This window comes from Anas platyrhynchos, chromosome 10 (genome assembly GCF_047663525.1).
Source record: "Anas platyrhynchos isolate ZD024472 breed Pekin duck chromosome 10, IASCAAS_PekinDuck_T2T, whole genome shotgun sequence".
Classification (NCBI taxonomy): domain Eukaryota; kingdom Metazoa; phylum Chordata; class Aves; order Anseriformes; family Anatidae; genus Anas; species Anas platyrhynchos.
Window position 1 is genome coordinate 23,259,540 of NC_092596.1, and position 20,715 is coordinate 23,280,254.

At 43.6% G+C, this 20,715-nt stretch overlaps 1 protein-coding gene across 2 annotated transcripts; it reads right to left on the reverse strand.

Moving 5' to 3' along the window:
• Positions 1-993: 993 nt before the first annotated feature.
• Positions 994-16,459, reverse strand: TENT5D (terminal nucleotidyltransferase 5D). 2 transcript variants are annotated; one of them, XM_072042958.1, is made up of 3 exons: positions 16,437-16,459; positions 9,612-9,733; positions 994-2,277 (listed from the first exon to the last, which is right to left on the reverse strand). In XM_072042958.1, exon 3 carries the CDS (start codon positions 2,256-2,258, stop codon positions 1,083-1,085), a length of 1,176 nt encoding a protein of 391 aa, XP_071899059.1. In that variant the 5' UTR covers positions 2,259-2,277; positions 9,612-9,733; positions 16,437-16,459; the 3' UTR covers positions 994-1,082. The 2 variants fall into 2 exon arrangements, with proteins under 2 accessions (XP_071899059.1, XP_005011550.1); XM_005011493.5 differs by lacking the exon at positions 16,437-16,459 and adding an exon at positions 15,885-16,266.
• Between the last annotated feature and the right edge of the window lie 4,256 nt (positions 16,460-20,715).

Genomic DNA, 20,715 nt, shown 5'->3' on the forward strand with positions numbered 1-20,715 from the left:
ATTTGTAACTAATGTTTTACTTCCTGATCATAAGACAAATTTTCATTTGCTACCAGTGTATGTGTGCAAGTAACGAAGCTTACACAGGACATTGCTAATATAAAACATTTTTCAAATGCCACTGTCAATGATTTGTTTTTTAATTCATTTAAAAACAACATGGTCCTGGGCTTTTTTTTTTTTTTTCTGACTCCTTTTATTATGCATTGGAGCATCTCTGATCAATAATAAATTAGCAATAAAAAGCAAGCCCTATGTGCTCAATTTTCACCTTCTTTCTCGTTCTATTACCTTGTTGTTCAGGACTACTATAATCAGAATAGTTGTATCTCTTTCATTATCTGTGAGTCAGATCCTGGGGTTCAACACTGCACTACTTCAGCGGCCAAATCTCTCGCTCAGGTCAGCGGAAATTTTGGATTCACAAAAAGGCTGATTCTGCTCTTGGTGGAGATGTTTCCTGCTAACCCCTGCTGATGAGCACTCTGGTGAGGGGAGGGACCTCATGTCTCTGGTGGGAGTCGAGAGTGACCAGAAGTGAGCCTACAAGGAGCTCAGTCCACCTAGAGGCAGACCATCAATGCGTATTTCCAAAAGGTGCTGCAAATAAATGTTGTTGGAACTGCATGGGTATTATTGGTGGATGCTTTAGTTTAATGTGCCCAGAACACCAGCATTTCTAGAATTAGGCATTTCTACTGAGAGGCATCTCAGTAGAAGGCTTAAGTTTTCATTTCCACTATTTAAATTTTTGCTTAAGAATTTATTAGAACCCAGACCTTAGTGCATTTTTTCTTATAAAATTAGAATAATTTATATCCTTCTCTTTTCATCCAAAAGAAAAGTACAGCCCAAACACACATGGGGGTATAAATACATCATGAATAACAATAACCATTTTACTCATTTTATGATCTGCTTAAAGGTGTTTGGGACATCGACCAACCAAACAACTTTGGCAACTTGCACAAAAATATGTCCTGAAATCAAAAGTGATGATAGAACTTGGTTTAATGAGGCGTTTATTACGGAGAGAACTGGAAAGAGAGAGGGGTCTAAGTGCTGAGGAGGTTACCGTGTTCCTAAACCATGCCGCTTTGCATTGGTATGTGAAATGGGTATGGCTGGTAGATGATAGGTGGTTGTCCATGAGCAATGTAGTAATTGCTGAAGTTTCTGTCACTGATATATGGAGCAGGCTGATAATAGCATGTTACATTAGCTGCGTTTGGGATGATATTTTGTTCTCCAAGCACTTTTAAAGCCAGAATTGTAATCATATTCAGAGTTTGTCTTCGTTCGTGTCCCATGAGACAGACTGTGCTCTCATTTACAACTCCACGCAGAGTCATCAAGTAGTCATACTTGCTTTTTTCTTCCCCAATGAAGTGGTTGCGCAGATATGACTCAATTTTCCTTTGCTGCTCAGCAACATCTGGAAAATCAATGAAGAATCTGGAGCACATGTAACGTTCCAGAGATTTAATTTCAGCCTCATCTGCTGGCTTGAAGTCACGAACCAGGAGATTGCTGTACTTCAGAAGGCCGCCTCCTCTGATCTCCTCAGGGTTCCTCGTGGAGATCAGCTTGTACTTTAAATGGTCCATTGCTTCATTGAAGTCTCCATACATACTCTCTGCAATAACAGTGGGGTGAGAGTCCTCTGCTAGTTTGCAGTCTGTTTCTCTGTAAACATTTAGTATGGAGTCCAGAATGATTTGGAAGGAGTCCACGCTGAACTCGAACTGCCGTCTGAGCGAGTTGACAAACTTTAACTCTACGTTCTTGCCGCTGTTGTTTGACAGCGAGATGAGACTCCAGCGGTCGTGGTCGGTAGAGACTTTGACCATTTTCTGCACGTAGGCATCTTTCATGGTCTGGGCAGTGATTTTTTCCTTATTAACACATTTCGGCAAGAAGTCCAATAGGCAATTTAGAACTGCTTCCTTAACAACCTGGAACTCGAGCTCACTTGGAAGTTCCACCCCAAAAATGATATCTAGGTCCTTATAACTAGTTCCATTCTGCTTCACTAGGATGTGGCTAGCTGTTGAACCATTCAGGCGGATATCTCGAACGGTGATTTGCTTCTCGATGAGCTGTTCTTTCACCACACGAATTATATCCTTGGGTTTTACTTCCAGCGTTGGAAAATTCCCTCTCCCGTGAATAGGTATTACCTCCGCTAAGACTTGATCCAAGATTTTAATCTGATCCCAGGTGAGACTACTGAATCTGTGGTCTAAGTCCTCAGTCATTGTGATATCAGTTGGCTAACTACGGAGAAACAGAAATTAAAAGAAAAATGTTAGAATTTGCTCAAATAAAAATGGCCTGACATTTCACTGTTATGAGAAACATCTTACTTCCTTGGTGCAGTGATAAAGCAGTTAATTTTACGCTGAGACACAATCCGAATTAACTGTCTGACTCAACCACCGCACTTCTCGCAGGCTTTTAATTGAATTTTAATGTAGTCAGGTTTTAATCCTGCTGAGAAACCATTGTGTTATTGTATAATCCGTGACTCAAAGTCAGTGCAGTAAACCATCCAGATTTAAAACTACATTTGAAACTACTCAAAGGTTAACAACATGGAATACTTGGTAGTTACAAGGAAACTCCAAACAAATTTCACTGAGCTAAAATCAACAAAAGGAGCAAACTTGATTCTTTCTGTCCTGTCTAGACATCTCCTTTTATTTTCAGTGATTTGCACAATGAAAATACTGAAAGACTAAGTAGCTTTTTGAAAAAGCACAAATAATGCAACCCACTCGTTGTTTACCTAGCCATATGCCTTGAGTGTACTTTGGTTTCTGTGGGTAATCTGTATGCAAGCATCCTTCAACACCATTCCAGTTTACGAACTGGATATCCAATAACTGTGCGGCTATTTCCACTATATTTCTGAAGCAAAATCTTTTTCTTCTATCCCGTTAACCATGTGACAGCAAGGATCCAATGCTGCAAGTTCGTGTTTGCAGAATTGGTAAGAGAATCCCTTCCAGTCTGCACTGATACCCTAAAACCTCTCAAGAAAGCATGCAAAGAAGCCCTTGCAGAGACATTGGGATAAAACTCCAGCTCTGGAATGCCTCAGGTTAAAATTTTCTCATCTTCATATCATCATATTAAGCAAGCAGATAGAGCTTAGTATAGATTATTTACTTACATTTTATAACGAGCAAACAAATGCTGCAAGCCCCAGAATATTGTTTTTTAAATGATTCTAATTGATCATATGGAAACTTTATTTTAATTAAATTTGTGTAACGGGAATTTAAAAGCTTTAAGTTTTTAATTTGATTTATGTATGCTGAGAATACAAACACAATCATGCAATTATATAATTAGGTGTGATTACAGTGAGGAAGAAGTGCTTTTAACAAACACCCGAAAAGGAAAATATTGCTGAGCATTAGGTGTCTAACACACACAAAAAGACGCCTGTCCTAATCTTACTGCCTCCTGATGCTGATGGCAGCACTGCAGAATGAAAACTGCTCAGAGGGCTCTTTGAACTTCCCAACTCCATGGGCATTGTTCCCTTCTTCTAGCTAAACTTCCACACTTTTGGGGTAGTTTGCTCAGGTGGTGAATCAAAATGTTTTAGTGCTGAACCGATTATACGATTTTTCAATGCTCTTTCATAAATCACGTGCCAACTCAGGGGTAGATGCTGTGATTTCCTGCCAACTCCTCAGTCAGCCTCCGTGTGGGGCTGCTGCGGCTCAGCGTGCTCAGCCTGCAGCTGGGTTTGCTGCTCTGCACAACAGGTGAAGCAAGAGAAAACTTAGGGAGGCAGCGGGACCTTTCCTCACTGCTCAAAAGAGAAAAAAATCTTCAGTTCACACAGCTATTTGGGGTGTTTATCAGCCATTGATAACTCGTGGTTTTCACGTGTGATCTGAAATGGCTCCATGGTTCACGAGCCACGTGAAAGAAGTGATTTTCAGGTACCTGACAACACTGCAAATGAACTACCGAAGCATGGAGAAACGCTGCAGCTGACAGATGGCTAAAACATATTTTTTTAGCTAAAGCTCAAGAATAACAAATAAAGTAAAATCGCACTGAGTAATAACACAACTGAAAAGGGTACAGTGTTAGTTAGTAGTGACTCTACGTGTACGTGGTCACATATTTCCTGCCTTCAGATTCCACGTACTGTACTGCAGTAACCTCAAGTCATTTGTGGACTGATAAATGGCTTGGGAACAATCCTGAGCCACATCTCACATACTTCTGGTATTGTTTCAGCTCTAAAGAAAGCTAATGAAGAACATACGTAATTTGAAGCACCTTTCTGGCCTCGTTAGAAAGAACAGACCCGACCATATGTTTGATGTTAAACACATGGCTTAAAAGTTTGCTAAATCGGGACTATTTATTTATTGCTAAATAATAGGAGTTTAATTGCCACTGAATTGTAGGTGTGAAGGTCTTGGATCAAATCCTACAATTCTGGCACAGCTGTGTTGCTCCTGACATTGTTGATGTATTAACTCCGTGTACACAACATAGAAATATACATTTTTTTTTTTTCCATACAAACTTTCCTGCAGGCATTTAGAAATACAGCATTAGAACTGAAAGGGAGAGAAATTGCCATCCACCGCAGTATCTATCTACTTTACACAACATGCTTATTCCTTCATTACCATCAGCTATTTCTTATTATGATTGCACGCTTGCTCCTTTATTACCGCAAACAATTATTATGGAAAACTTCTATCCATCTTTCATAGCCCTTATGACATGCCAGTGCATTTTTATCATGTTTTTTATCATCAAAAATAGCTGTTGCAGAAAGACACTGTGCATTTCTGAAGCAGTACAACTGTGGGTGAGTGAGAAGGTTGGGAGGAGAGGGTTTGGCATAAACTCTCTTGCTGCCAAGTTTGTCGTCTGTGGTATTGACAAGTCAGGTTATGGTAGACCAGCTCTAATGATCCAGCAAACTGACCGTTGTCAGCACTGCTGCGTAAGCTGAACTTTTATCTTGGGGGACTTGTCTGATACTGCAGCACTTTGAAAGAGCTTTTCAAGGGTGATGCTGTGAGATGAAGTAACAGGCTTTGAGAAGGGAATGTTCAATCCTCTCTTTAGCAGAGGATCCCACCTGAAACACCTTCTGAATGTTGGAAGATGGAATCCCTAAGTAAGCTTAGAAAGCCATTCAAATCCATTCTTTTTTCTTTTTTTTTTTCTTTTTTCTTTTTTTTACACGTTATCAATTATTTTCAGTTTCATTGCGATATGCAATGAAAGGTCCCAGCCAGCATGGGTTTGTGAAGGGTAGGTCCTGCCTAACTAACCTGATTTCCTTTTATGATAAGATCACCCGTATGGTGGACCAAGGGAAACCAGCTGATGTGATTTTTTTGGACTTCAGCAAGGCTTTTGACACGGTTTCCCATAGGATCCTACTGGACAAAATGTCCAGCATACAGCTAAATAAAAACATCATACGATGGGTGAGCAATTGGCTAACGGGCAGGGCCCAAAGGGTTATGGTGAATGGGGCTGCGTCAGGCTGGCGGGCGGTCACCAGTGGGGTCCCTCAAGGCTCCATTTTAGGGCCGGTACTTTTCAATATTTTTATAAACGATCTGGATGTAGGAATAGAAGGCATTTTGAGCAAGTTTGCTGATGACACCAAACTTGGAGGAGTTGTGGACTCGAATGAGGGTGGAAAGGCCTTGCAGAGGGATCTGGATAGGTTGGAGAGCTGGGCGATCGCCAACCGCATGAAGTTCAATAAGAGCAAGTGCCGGGTCCTGCACCTGGGACGGGGAAACCCTGGCTGCACGTACAGACTGGGCGATGAGACGCTGGAGAGCAGCCTAGAAGAGAGGGATCTGGGGGTCGTGGTAGACAACAAGTTGAATATGAGCCGGCAGTGTGCCCTGGCAGCCAGGAGGGCCAACCGTGTCCTGGGGTGCATCAAGCACGGCATCGCTAGTAGGTCGAGGGAGGTGATTGTCCCGCTCTACTCTGCGCTGGTGCGGCCTCACCTCGAGTACTGTGTGCAGTTCTGGGCACCACAGTATAAAAAGGACATGAAACTGTTGGAGAGTGTCCAGAGGAGGGCTACGAAGATGGTGAAAGGCCTGGAGGGGAAGACGTACGAGGAACGGCTGAGGGCGCTGGGCCTGTTCAGCCTGGAGAAGAGGAGGCTGAGGGGAGACCTCATCGCAGTCTACAACTTCCTCGTAAGGGGGTGTCGAGAGGCAGGAGACCTTTTCTCCATTAACACCAGCGACAGGACCCGCGGGAATGGAGTTAAGCTGAGGCAGGGGAAGTTTAGGCTGGACATCAGGAAAGGGTTCTTCACAGAGAGAGTGGTTGCACACTGGAACAGGCTCCCCAGGGAAGTGGTCACTGCACCGAGCCTGACTGAATTTAAGAAGAGATTGGACTGTGCACTTAGTCACATGGTCTGAACTTGGGTAGACCTGTGCGGTGTCAAGAGTTGGACTTGATGATCCTTAAGGGTCCCTTCCAACTCAGGATATTCTATGATTCTATGATTCTATGCTAAGATTTTAAAATGGAAAGAAAAGGTAATGGCATCAGGTATTTCTTTTGCATTGAAGGGAAAGCAGATAACTTCTGTTCCTTCATTAAGAGTAGCACTTCAAAATTTTATTCCTCTCAAGTGATTTCTGGAGAATCTGGCGATGCCCTGTGAGTTCAGAGCCTTGACATGAATGTCTGAGAAATTTCTTATGACAAATACCAAGAATTCTGCGCTGAAATGATGCCTTCAGTTTTAACAAGTAAGGAAAATGTCCTTGGGAAAAAAAAAAAACAAAAAACAACAGTATTAAGGTGTCAAGAATATAATTCATTTACAGATAGATGTGGGTGTTTGTTTTTTTAATTTATTATTTTTTTTTCAGTTTGTACCCCAGTACATAACTCTGCACCTTCTTAGAAGGACTTTCTCTTGTTCTTTTCCTTAATCTTGTTAAGCAACGAGAACAATTTCCAGGCAATTTTATAGTCATTAGGAACCTTGTTTCTTAAGCAGTGGCAAATTTATTTACCGAGGTGTTCAGGCTAATGTCAGGAGTTATTAATGCAAGTAGGCCTCAGTGACAATAAATCAGCAGTAGTCCTGAGGCTATAATTAGTCACAGTGCTGTGCAAAACGGGAGATCACGGGATGAAGGGCAGGCAGCTCCCTGCAAGTGCCCCGTGTATGGACGAGGCTGAAGGTGAAGGAGCTTTGGGTTCATGGGAAAAGGGGCTGAATGGTGGCTTCCTTCTCAGCACTGTGCTGGGATTGCTTTTTTTTTTTTTTCCCTACATTTTATCAGTATTTGGAACTTATTTAAACTCTCTCCTAAAGATTTTTTCAGTTTTTTGTTTATGGGATTTAAACTGTTACTATGTGCTGCAATGGTCCCTGAATCCTACCTGATTGAAAATCTTTGCCAGATAAAGGGATGAGGAAAAATAGTTTTCCGGGTGTTTACTTTTACTTATACTGACTAGAGAAGCACAGAATAAAAAGAATCCTACCTAGTCATGTGTTGTGATATATTAACCTTATTATAAAGTTAGAAGAATATGACCCTGATTCAAGTTCCAGTTTGTCCTCAAATTGTCACTGATGAAGTGGTTGCAATGTGGAAAAATGTTTGGGTGGTGGAAGATCATTAAACAAATTTTTGTTAGTGAAACATTGAAACAATGAAATGTTCTTTAGCAGGGTTTGGACCAAACAACTGTAAGTTTGGTTTTACAACAATAAAAGATTTAATTAACCAGTTCTTAACATAATGCCATATACTAGCTTCATCAGAAAAAAAAAAAAAAAAAAGAAAAAAGAGTGGATCTGGCTTTACAACTGAACCAAGAGAATCTGCCAGGCTAATGACAGCTTTAATGTTCCACGCAGCTTTCATGGAAACAGATACTTACAGTCTAGAGGACAGTCTCATCAAATTTAGCTCATATTTTACCAATAAACCATTTAAGATTCTTTTTTTTTATATACTCTACAATGTTGCTTCAGCGTATTTTCAAAGGCTTTGCAATGTATTGGCACTGTCAAGCAGAATACATCTGAAATAGTTTTTGTGCAGCTGTGTTAGCTCTGGTCTCTTTCCTTTGCTTTTATCTACTACCCAATTTGTCTATTTTACAACAATTATATGGAATACTTTAACGCTCCAATTGTCTTTACCTTTGTCTGCACCTGAAATCAGTTGCTAGGGGACCTTTTAGAGCTCAAGTAAAGCGTCTTGCAGCTGCGGTAGGAGCCCTGCATTCTACCATTTGGGGATTTACCCTAGAGCTGCTCCAAGTAGGTATTGCAATTTTCCCCCTAAAGCTCCGTATTGCTTTTGCTACAAACACATTAGATGCACCGTCACTGATTTCTGTGTTGTCTTGTTAAAGTTTTATGTTAATTCAAAGACACATTTCTCCCCTAAGCTGGACATTTTCAAGTGCTTTGCATACTCGCTGACTTAAGGACTGCAGCTGGCTTTAGCTCTGAAGGCAAGAATGTTGAATGTGGATTGAGTCCTGGTTATAATTTAAATGCATGTGAGAGAAGCATCTGGGGCACCCTAAACGGGAACATATTTAAACTAGATTGACAATGTTTTTCATGAGTTTTTCCTTCCATTACTGTTAATGCATGCAGTGAAGATACTGTTTATTTATCCTGTTATTGTGAGATAACGCATGATTTGCCATAAGTTTTCAGTACAGTTACCATCTAGTTACCCTGAAATAACAAATAATAACTCAAAGCCATATGCTCTTCTCTGATGAGATAAGGCTGGATGGTGTGCAAAACAGGCTTCAACAGAGAGTGGTTTGCTTGGACCGTGCCACAGAACATCACCTTCAAGGGCAAAACAAGCATGTAGAAGAGAAGCAGAGACGTTATGAACTAAAATGTTTCCTACTTTTTCTCTAACCCAACCAAGGAACAAGGAAAAACAACACAGTTGTGTACCAGCCTGCATCATCTCTTCTCCCAGACTGAATGGATTTGCAGAACAGTATAGCACGAGGGCAGCCATACTCTCCTGTAGCACAGTGCTGCGAAAAGGAACTGAGCAGCCTAACTTCTGCTGAAATGTTGCAGGATATTGGCTCAATAGCATGGCAGTTCTCAGGAGGGACCAAATAAATAAGGAGTTTACTTTGGGCAACTGATACTAATGCATAATCCATGTTATGTTATCCTGGAGATGGGTTTTTTTTTGGATGTTGAAGTTTTCCATCATGACTCACAGTACATTCATTATCAGCTGTACGTGGATCTCACAGGGTAGCGTTTTCAAGGCCAGCCACATTGTGCTTTTTTATCACTTCTCACAACACGAGGGTGCTTCTTACATGGCCTTCAGGTTCAGCCTTGTAAATGGCATGGTATGAGTATGGTCAATCTTCTATTTGTGCTAACCTTGTAATAACTTAAGCAAAATAGCTGTGATATGCAATCTTTAGACTACTTTGGGCTCTGGTCATCACTGAGAAGTTACATCTTCAGGTAAATACTATTTGTAATACCGAATGAATGCTGTGGACTAATTCGTGAATAATATGTCCAGAGAAAATGCAAAATCCCATGGACTTACCGTGGCAGGACAATTGGCAAGCACGTATCCCAGCAGTTTAATAGGATGAGTCACTGGATCCTTTGGTAAAAATACGAATTGTCATCTTGTCACTGATAAAAACGTGAACCTCCCAGGGAAAGCTGCAGGGAAAAAAAAAAGCACAAAAACAATAACATCCTTTTTGAGATAAATGTTAACTACCAGTCACCTGCTGTACATAATAAATCATGCATTATGACTTGGCAGTCCCGCAGTCATAACAAGAGCCTTTTAAGTCAGAAATGATAAGGTAAAAGCAGTGGCAAGGCACAGAAGTGCTCATAAAGACTCTGGGTTTCAGGTCATACTTAATCCTCTGCAAGGATGTTAACAACTTGCTATTTTCTCTAAGGGATTTAAAGTAAGAAGTTAGTATTATTAATAGACATGCAAATTAGCAAGGACAGAGGGGAATTATACAAAAAATTAGAACTAGTAACAACTCAGCAAAATTGAATATTATAAATTGTGAAATGGCTTCTTATGCCTCCTAAAAATATGTACAGATGACAGGAAGGTCTATTTCTTGGCAGACTAGGTTGGCGGTTCATTTACAGTAAGCCCAGGATTCAGCCTGTTGCTGGAATTTCCATGCACCAAATGGCCCTTTGACAAGCTAAGCAGGAACTGTAAAAAAATCAGGCGCTTCTGATTATACAGGCACTTCTGAATATTCCTTCTCTCAAGGATGTGCTGGCAGCCTGGCAGTCTTGGTAGGCTTTCCTTCAAAGACCCTCCTTCCAGTGCCCCATCCCAGTAAGTCCTGACACCTACAGAAGGCTTTAAAGCATCCCAAGGAGCACCCTGTCTGGTGTATGACTTGATGTAGATGTGAACTTACTCCCTGCCACAGTGTTGTGCTCCACAATCTCATCTTTTAGGCCAAAGCATATATGCTTCTGAGTAAATACAATTGTGAAAGTATGACTTGAGTGTAAATATAAGCACAATCTGCAGGAAAAGCTGAAATAATAGCACAGTGTGGTATGGACCATAATATATATTATTCATATATATTAATATATTAATTGCATTGATATTAAATATATTAATTTTAGTAAGAATATTATGTGTTTTTTTTCTGCCATGCTACAGCAGTCATATCATTGTCACTGAATATGTTTTTGCTGCTGCCAAAAGCCCAATAGTTGGTTTCCTCGCACTGTCCTTGCTGTGGCAGGACCTCAGCGGCTCTCAGCTGCTTTCCAGCTCACGATGGGCTGCTGATTGAATGAATGGATGTTCCCTGACTTGCTCCCCAAATTCGTGTGGTGATGGCTCCCGTTTGTAGCTGGGAACCCAGGGTTTAGGCCAGCAAGGGCTGAGGTTGGGCTGCGAGGGAGAAGGCAGTCATTTCTTCAGTGCAAGGAAAAGCTTCCCGGCTGCTCAGCTAAAAGAGTCCCAGCATGCAGAGTCTGGCCTTCTGGAGGGAGTCAGACAAATATATAGGCAGTTACCTTAAAAAAAATACATCATTTGGTCTTTTTAACAATGAACTACTGTTATTTCCTTCTGTGTGAGGGCGGAAGGTTTAATGGCTATATGATAACCATTAACAGATATATCATCATGATAGAATGGATTAACACGAGAGTAGAATTAATGGCTTCCCTGGTGATATTTAGGGGAAGGAAAGAGGGACCTTTGTATTTTTTTGTGTGTGAACACCCATTATTATATAATATGTTCATAAAAGCAGCAGCTGAGATTGATGAAGTGCTTTGGCTGTTGGGACTTTATTCTCAATGGCTGCCTTTTATTGACTCAGTCATTACAGGAAGAAGTGTATCAGTTTATTGCTCCCTGCTCGTGGCTTCCAGGATTTTTTCTTCCTGGAGTAAAAATAAAAATAAAAATGACTACATCAACAATTACATTTTATCTCAAAGATAATATCCTTCTGTTCTTGAATTCCAAATGTGAGTTGTGACGGTGCGCACTGACAGACTCGTTTCAAAGCCTCTTACCCTCGTGGCTGTGTGCACAATGAGCAAGGCACACGATGCCAGCACACGACTGCCCCTGGGCTTCCCCTCAGCACTGTTTGGGAGCCCGGTGCCAGCCGGCCTCTGCCTCTGGGTGCTGTCCTGCCCCCAAACCCCCTGGGTGCCCGCAGCCCCCCTGAGTTTCAGCTTCTATGCAGGTTGCTCGGGCACTCTCAGCTCTCCCCCCTTCCCCATGCAGTGCACGATTGCTCTCCGCAGCTCTCCAGACTAATACCAAAACCTATTTACTCGCTCGAGATACCAGTGACTCAACCTGAAGCTCACTTACCAAAAAACTCTATTATTATGACTAAACTGCAGCAAAAGCCGGCAAGGTAAGGAACAAAACAACCCTCCTTTGCCATCTACCAGCCATCTTCACAGTGGTCTCTCCTCTTCGAATGCCAGAGGAGGAAGGATGAGCTGTGCAGGGTGCCACAGGCTGTTTTCTGAAGATCAGGGCATCTCGAAGCCAAGGCTCTCCCCAGAAACAATCCGGAGGCTTCCTCCCCTCTTCTACACCAAAAGAGACCCAGCGAGGTACAGCAGTGGCAGAGCAGCCCAGGAACCTCTCTGGTGGGATGGCCCCGGTCAGGAAAGCATCAGAGGAACCCACCAGGCTTGTGGTTGTGTCCCTTTGAGGGGGTTCCAACGCAACGTGCACAAAAGGTTTAATGGATTTCTTCTTTTATTGAACATCCCAAAAAGCGCTGCGCCTTGCTGGAAGGTGTACTTAGTCGATTCAATCAATGAAACGCTTTTTTTTTTTTTTTTTCTGAATCAGTACTGAGCCACTGACGTACGGAGGCTGGATTTTGATAGTACGTACTGTAGTACAACGCACCTGGAGAGGCTTCCTTGGGGTGAGCCAGCGAGCTGAAGACAAACGGCACCACGTTCCTTAAAGACCTCTCGGTACCACTCCTGCTCTGCTCTGCATATTTCATAAAGTATCTGCTGCTAAGCAGTTACCCTGTCTCACTCCAGAAGCATTTTCATTTTATGGCCGAAGACCTGAACTTGAAGTCTCCAGGCTGATTTGCTAGGCAGCTTAGGATCCCTCAGAATAAAGGCTCTTGGTGACTGCTATGGACGTGGCGAGTTTAAGGCGAGCTGGAAGAAACTCCTGTATCCTGGACTGGGTTCTGCTGGCACCCTCCCCCGAATCTGTCTCACATAACTGATAATACGGGGAATCTGGGTCCTATTCCAAGATCACTCTGTCCCCAACTGTTTGGTTTTATTGCTATTTGTGCTTGCAATGGTAATATATAAATATAATTCATGTATTTTTGAATTCATTTCCATACTTGTATTAGAAACTTGTTCTCTGACTACACAGTACAGTAGCGGGATTTCTTTTTAGTGCTATTTTCCCAGGTTTACAAGTTACATTGTAAAATTGGGGAACATACATGAATTATTTATTAACTTCAAGCACTTGCTGTACAAGAGTTTATTCTTAATGCTGCATCAGTAAGAGCCAACAGTCTCCTAGAAAATAGCTTTTGGTAACTGAAATGTTTTCCAGAGTTCTGTGATAAAGTCAAAGCTGCAAAACTCCATTCAAACCACATCAAGCAAAGGATTAGGGCTGCAGCACCGGCGTCAGGGCACTGCTGCTCTTCCATGGTGAAGGGAGAATGAAATGCCTCTGTTGACACTCGCACTAAAACGCAGCGAGAAGATAAAGCACCGACAAACCAAAGAAAAAGGCTAGAGCCCTGCAGCAAAGATGTGTGTATTCATGACTTTTCCATCACTATCAATAATGCATAATGACCATCATGTGGGTGACGACACCACGTTTTGAGACAGACTGAGTCAAGCTTTCTATCACCAAACGTGAAAAAGCATTCGACATGACATTGGATGTCAAAAAGGCAGGACCTGCTAGATAAGCAAAGATCCAGTAGAAAGGGTAATGGAGAAGAAAATCAGCTGATGCTGACATAAATTGACATCTGCTGTGCCAGTTTATAGCGTTTCACGGAAGAAAACAATTTTTTGGTTAATATGGACTGAAAGAAATGGTTTTTTAGAGACACAAAAATATCTTGCTTAGAAAAAAAGACAATGTTAATTTATCCACTTACACTCCTGCGACGTGAAGAAACCGTGCTCAGTATTGTGCTCAAATTTTGCAGCTATCTACGTTATTCCTTTATAGACTGCACTCTAATTCTGCATGGCAGTGGATGGTAGGTAGGTTGCCAATTCCCTGTGGTATCTCAGAGTCTGTACTGGAGCTTCGAGTAACTTTTTGCATAAAGATGATGGCAAACGGAGAAAGACAGGCTATGACTTACAAAAGACACATACAGATGGATAGGTAGGTAGGGACGTGGATAGATAGATAAATTGATAGATAATATTTAAATCCCAATGGTACAAATTCAATTCTCACAGCAGAAATTCCCTTGGTGTAAATGGGAGCAGAACTGGCCAAGTTCTGCATGGCTGGGCATTTGGCTGGAGGTAAGGTAAACTCTGAGCTCTCTCCTACTCTTCCCTACGTTTGCACATCATATATGTGTCTTACATCCATAAGGCAAATACTTTTCCCCTATACAGGCGACTAACATGCTACTGGGAATTCAACAAACACTGTCAATAATCTCAGGGTGATCTGCCGTGGGGTAACTCAGCATTAATGCAGGAGGCAAAGCAGAGCACAAACTACTGACATTTTCACCTTTCCCCGTGGCAAAGTGCTGATGGCACGGACCAAACTTGTCCCGGGACCCACATGCAGGATACCCACAGCCACAGCTCCGGATCATCGGAGCTGAGGACCATGAAGGCTGTGACACCGATCTGGATTAGAAGCGTTTCAGAAATCAGGGTAGAATTTCATTCCTTCGAGCAGTGTTAATTAAAGAATTAATTTCCACTGCCAGCCTAAACGCTGTATAATTTACTCTCCAAAATAACTCAACTGAATGTGATTTCAATGTGATCTTTCAAGGAGTTTCATCCACTTAACTGATTTATAGTGGATTCATAAATTATCGGAGCCTACTGTGTCAGCAGTTACTTCTGAACTTGAGCAGGAGCTGTTTCCACGCTCTGCAGGGCAGGAAGTTAAGTTCAGGTCTTTGCTCACAAGGGTCAGCGTTAGACGTCTCTCTTTCTGGCAGCTGAATCATTACAGGTCACATAGTTCTTAATACAGTGCTGTATGTCTGATGCCTAATGAGGCAACAAAACTGAATTTACTGTAAAGTTTTGCCTTTAATGCATAGCTGAGCAGGGATGGCGTGCAAGCAACACTACCACGAGGCCAAAGGTCTGCAGCAACAGCAAATTAGAAGAATTGTTACTGCTCACTTTAAACTCAGCTGTGGGAATGCAGGAAAGCTCAGATATAAAGGAGGAGGAGGAGGAGATACAATCCTGGCCCTGCAGCTCTCCCCTGTGCACATCCAGCCCTCATTCCCTGCTCCTGGATGCTGCAGCCACAGCACACAGGAGGACGACAGGGCAAGGAGGGGGGGTTACGTGTCTGAGTGGGACAGACACGAGCCACACCTGGCTCTAAGGAGAACACGAGCAGAAAGTGGGGGGGAGAGTCCCTGCTCCCGATTCACGTTCATTTATTATTCATTTCTTGGCCTTTCCCAGTGATCCACATCATTATTCATATCTGCCTTGTTGCTTTTTATGGGAGCCATGAACAGAACTATTCCTGCTACTGCAGCACAGGGAACACGGCGCGTGTGGCCGTGCAGCCAGCCCTGCTCTATCTGCTGGAACAACAAACATACCTAAAGATTCGCAGCGCCTTACCAGACGCACCAACGAGACGTGTTTTCCCCTTGGCTCAGAGCAGGCAGTGAGCACTGAGGGTGCATTTCAGTGCCGGGAAGGCAGCACGACAAACTGCTCCTGCCGACCCCAGTCTCTGCACGCCGGCTCGGTTTGGCACAGGGCAGCGATTCCCCGTTGGCAGAGCACTTTTGGAGTTCAGCTCGGAGAATCCCAACCGGCGGGACCTCGGCTCTGACCTCCTGCTGGCTGTGACCCCGGAGGCCTGAGGGATGGTGTGGGGGGCTGCAGGGTGCAGGGTGCTGGGTGCTGGGTGCCCCCTGCACCTCAGCACCCCGCTGGGCATGAGGCTGCTGCTGCTGCCATCCCACCCCAAACTCAACAACTTTATAGGATTCACACCAAACCACCACCGACACCACCACAGCGAGCCCCCCGTAATTCACCAATACATCAAGAAATAATAAAGAAAGAAGCAGATTTACCCCACCGCTCTTACCAAAAGCCGACCAAACTCGCCGTGTCCTCACCGAGGCCCCACTCCGGGCTCCGAGCTCCGAGCTTCCCAAACTTTCCCGGCGCCGCCACCGCCCGGAGGAGCCCCCCCGGGTACCCCCCGGTACCTCCCGGTACCCCTGGTTCTCCGGGGCCGTGCTGCCGGGCGGTGTCGGGGCTGAGAACCGGGACCGGGACTGACCGTGAGGGCTCCCCCCCCACCTCCGGAGCCGGCTCGGAGCAGGGCCCCGGCGCCGCAGCCGCGCAGCCCGCAGCGGGAGAGGCGCCGCCGAGCCGGGGCCGCTGCTGTCCGCGGCCGCCCTGGTGCTGAAGCGGCCCCGCCCGCCTGCCCGCCCCCGCCGGGCCTTGTAGCGTAAACGGGGTGGCCATGGCAACCCGCGTCACGCAGCCCGAGGTGGGGCTGCCCCCCCCCCACACCTCGTATCTCGTCCTCCTCTTCCAGCCCTGCCCCTGCCTCCATTCGGGCCTGAGGCGAGGAAGGGCCGAGGAAGGTGGCCGGGGATGTGGGGACCCCACCAGGCTCCTCAGCGCTCACCCCTCCGTGCCACAGGGCCCAGGGGAAGGAAAGTCCCATTGCGCCGAGCTCCTGCTGCCCGCTTCTTGTCTTGTGCTCCCAGAGCGGTGTCAAAACAAAACTGCCTTGGTTTCCAGAGAACTTCCTGCACGAGATTCATTCTCTGTGCTGCAGGAGCACAAAGAAGAGCCAGTTGAGGCCAGCCTGGTGGTTACCCGGTAGCTGGGTGCTCACAGAGCACCAGGGAATCACACTCAGGGCTGCAGAGTAGGGGGGCTGTGGTGATTTAGCCAAACTCATGCATGAAATCCCCAAGCTAAGCACAAGGACCAGCAGGTCGCTCACTTGAAACCCTACCTTGTGGTTAGCTGCAACGAGAACAGCGCCCGGCTCTTGGGAGAGGATCTGACCCCACAGAGGCTTTGCCGGGTTCAGGTCCCTCTCTGCAGGCTCCAAACGCTCCTCAGCAAACACCGTCACCAACTCAGCTCTAGTTTGTTTCTAGTATATTTAGAAAGCCGCTCTTTCCATCTGTAGGCTTCTAAAACTGGATGGAATAAATCACCTCATGGAATTAGCTTATAGCATTTGGGTCTTTTTTTTTCGTCATTTCTATTCTACTGTAGCACTAAATACCTTCTATTTGCTGTGCAGCGTCTAAGTTTGCTTTTGCCACTACACATAAGTGCAATGAAAGATAATTTACTTTAATGTTCTGAGAAATTCTGCCAAATGGGTAAGCCATGATTATTTTTGAAAAAGTGCAGATTTAGTACTACTGTGACTCATAACAGTGAGCATACCCTGACCAAAAAAGAAAAAAAAAAAAAGGCTATGTCAGTATTTTAAGCTTTTTTTTTTTTTTTTTTTTTTTATAAGTAAATTTATTTAATAACCCGAAAGAGACACATTTTTACTTTAATATACAGCACCCAGATACTTCTAGGCTGGCTCTTGGGTATTACACAAAATCAAGATTTTAGCCTTTTATCTCGAAAGAACTCAGCGCAATGCAATCTGACCCTTGTTAAATATAAAAATCCCCAAACCAGCTGTTATACTTTAGGGCCCTTAAAAACATCTTCAATGTCTCTTTCCTCTTGAGAACAGTTTTACGAATGCAGCGATAAAGTGCTGCTGCAGCAATTACACAGCACTTAGTAATTAAAAAAAAGCTGCTCATGAACCGACTTCATTTTATGCCATAAACGCCAAGCACTCCGCATTAGTTTATATTCCTAGCTGTCAAACTGTAGAAACAAATCAGGGATGAGACTTTCATCACTTGCAAGCCCTCGTAAACACAAAATCAAACCAATTCTCAGCTCCAACAATTTCATTTCCCGGCACGCCGTCTCCCAGCCCATCCAGCCAGGAGCCCCCAGGCAGCGAGCTGCAGGGCAGAGGAACGGGCCACGAGTCACTCACCTGCACACACAACAGTGCCAGGATGAAGCCCACGGCTGTACCCAACACTTGTATGTAGCTGTTGAGTGATTGATTGGGCAGATTAATTAGTTAATGGCTCTACTGCACTACAAAAATGGTAAGAGCTAAGTATTTCTTTTCCTTTTTTTTTTTTTTTTTTTTTTTTTTTTTCCCAGTCAGTATCACCAGATAATTTCCATCTTACACCATACCTGGGTAAAAGAATAGTGTTTAATACACAGAGAAAAGCTTATGGTCAATGGTTGATGAACCTACTTTGATGTCAGGCAGGGAGAGCTGGATTTTCTTGGAACTGTGCCTTTACCTCTTTGCGCATTTTCGGGGAGGTGGATGTAAATCTGTGCCATCGTGATGTCACCACGCTCGTATGAATGGCCATAGGCAGTGAGGCCAGAGAAATGATCGCAGAGCTTGCAGCAATATATTTTCCAGCAAGTAGACAAGTGACAGAAGGTGTTGAATGAAGGAGAAGGCCGTCTGCGTGATGAACTCCTGGGTTCAATGAGGTTGATGGAACTCTTGCTACTGAGTTCAGTGACGCTGGGATTTCACCCGGAGCACTGTGTTTGTTTTGGAAATGAGGATTTTAAAAGTAACATCCGAGGCCAGGTCTCCTCTGCGGATGTGATGTACAAGAAAGGCTCTCTAAAGCCTGGGCTCTTGCTGCCTCCTCCTACTTTGGCCCTAATTCAAGAAAGCACTTAACACATACATAAATACATTTCTCATCAGCAAAGCTTTTCAGCAAACACCTAGTTTAAGGATTTTCTTATCTCTAATTCGTTGCTTAAGAAGTAAGGTATTACTCAACAGGAGTAAAAGTGGGATAATCTAGCAGTAAATCCTTATCATTTATATCATTTATTACCAGAGCTTAGTCATCTTTTGACCAATGACGCACAGCACTGATTTCTTGCTGAATAAAATTTTAGAAGCACAGCCAATTTTACACAGAGGCTTGGAACCGTGCCCTTTATCTGTTTTTATGAATGCACAGCTCCAAGTCCGTAGCATGCAGTAGAAAACCTAATGCAAGGTCATGTTTTGCTAGAATAACAGCACTGAAATCCTCAACTGCAACAGTGGGGTCCAGCCCTACCTTCAAATTTTATCAAATTTCATAGGGATTTTGGTGTGCAGAGCAAGTTCAAACTGTGATAACAATAAAGGCAGTTTCAAAATGATGAAGATTACCCAGCTTGGAATTGTAAAGGTCAGATCCTGATCTACACTTCCCCAATTCTCACGTGTATTTAGATCTGAGATAGCCTGTGCATTTAGCTCTCCACTCTGCAGCTCAATAGAGGGGAAGAAAATAGTTTTTACCTTTGGAAAATTCCATCACAGTACTACATTTTCACTCCAAAAGTACCGAATTTCATGTCATGAATGATGCATATTCTGTCTCAAAGGGAATCATTTGAGAAAAAAAAATAAAAATCCCTGTGGCCTTAATTTTAAAGTTCTGTTTCTGAGACAACTTGGGGGGTGGGGGGGTGGGAGAGAGTGCACTTTCCAGGTTAACTAGGCATTCACTTTGCTTTTGCACACAAAAAAAGAAAGATAACTGCAAGAAATTTTCCTTTCCAGACTGCCAGAGTGAAAGCAGCAGCCTGCACACACGACTGTCAGAGCAGCGCAAGCTCTTCCTCTTGTCACAGGGCGCCTTGCACCGAGTGCTCGGCCAGATTTCAGGAAGGAATTTATACTGCCCGTGTCTGTTTTTTCAATCCAGTAGCCGTAGCGTGCCAATCAGGACTTACTGAATAAAAGAGGCTTCTTGAGAACTACTTGATGTGCAAATTTCTCTTCGGGGAAGTGGAAGGAGAAAAGTCTGAGTTTTTATAGCTCCTTCTACCTTTTAGTGAGTTTTATTCTTAAATAGGAAGAGACTTGTTGCGTTTATTTATTGCATGAGCCTAGAAGTGGCGAATGTTTTCATTCACCCAGAGCAGGTCTCTTTGAAGGCAGAATGCAATTCCTGTTTTCTTCTGCCATTGATGCTTGGAATGAAAGCAAATCAAAACAATCAAAACCATGAGATTAGTCAGAATTAGCTCTTTTCCTGTACTGATGCTCAAGCTCTGCTCTGTATGAAATAATTTTCCGACCTTTGGCCAGAGAGGAAAAAATTGAAAAGCTCAAAATAAGCTATAAAAATAACCATTTAAAATTTCCTCAGGAAATCTGTTGAAATACGGATGCAATTTTCTGCAGTAACTACTTCAATTTGAAATCGCTTCTTTAACTGTGGGAAACTAGAAAGGCACCGCCAGCATCGTACGGAGATCAAAGCTCGCCGGTAGGGTGGCAGACAGACTGCGAGACAAATGAGAGGGCTCATGCATGAGCTGGGTGCCACGTGAAGGGGATGTGAACCAGGTCTAGCAGGCAGAAGGCTGCTCCAGGATGAATGAACCACCCAAGAGAGGTGTCTCTCCACTCTGCCATTCGAGTGTGGCTCCTGGAACATTCAGCAAACTTTGTTCTAGCTGTCAGATTTTGGAGAAGCCCACACACGCAGTGATCTCAAACGGAGATTTAATGGTCCAGCAGGTGAGAGGCTGCAGAAAATCCACTTGGCATTGTGACTGTGGAATAGAGTGAAGAAGGCTTCTAATTCCAGACACAGAGTGGTGAGTGTTGGTTTGTTGGGAAGCCAGGGGAAATGGGAGAAAATGTGGCCTTGTAAATCCGGTTATGCTTCCAGAAATATACCATAGGAACATTAGATGCTACTGGGAACACACATAGTAGAGCTAAGTGCTCAGCAAAGCATGCTAACCTAATTTCATGATTACATGAAAGGAGAAAATCCTGACTCATATTTTATTAAAATTGTTATGGTGAA

What these genes read in the sequence shown, in the direction of transcription:
- TENT5D (XM_072042958.1), bottom strand. Translation starts at nt 2,258, where the DNA reads ATGACTGAGGACTTAGACCACAGATTCAGTAGTCTCACCTGGGATCAG.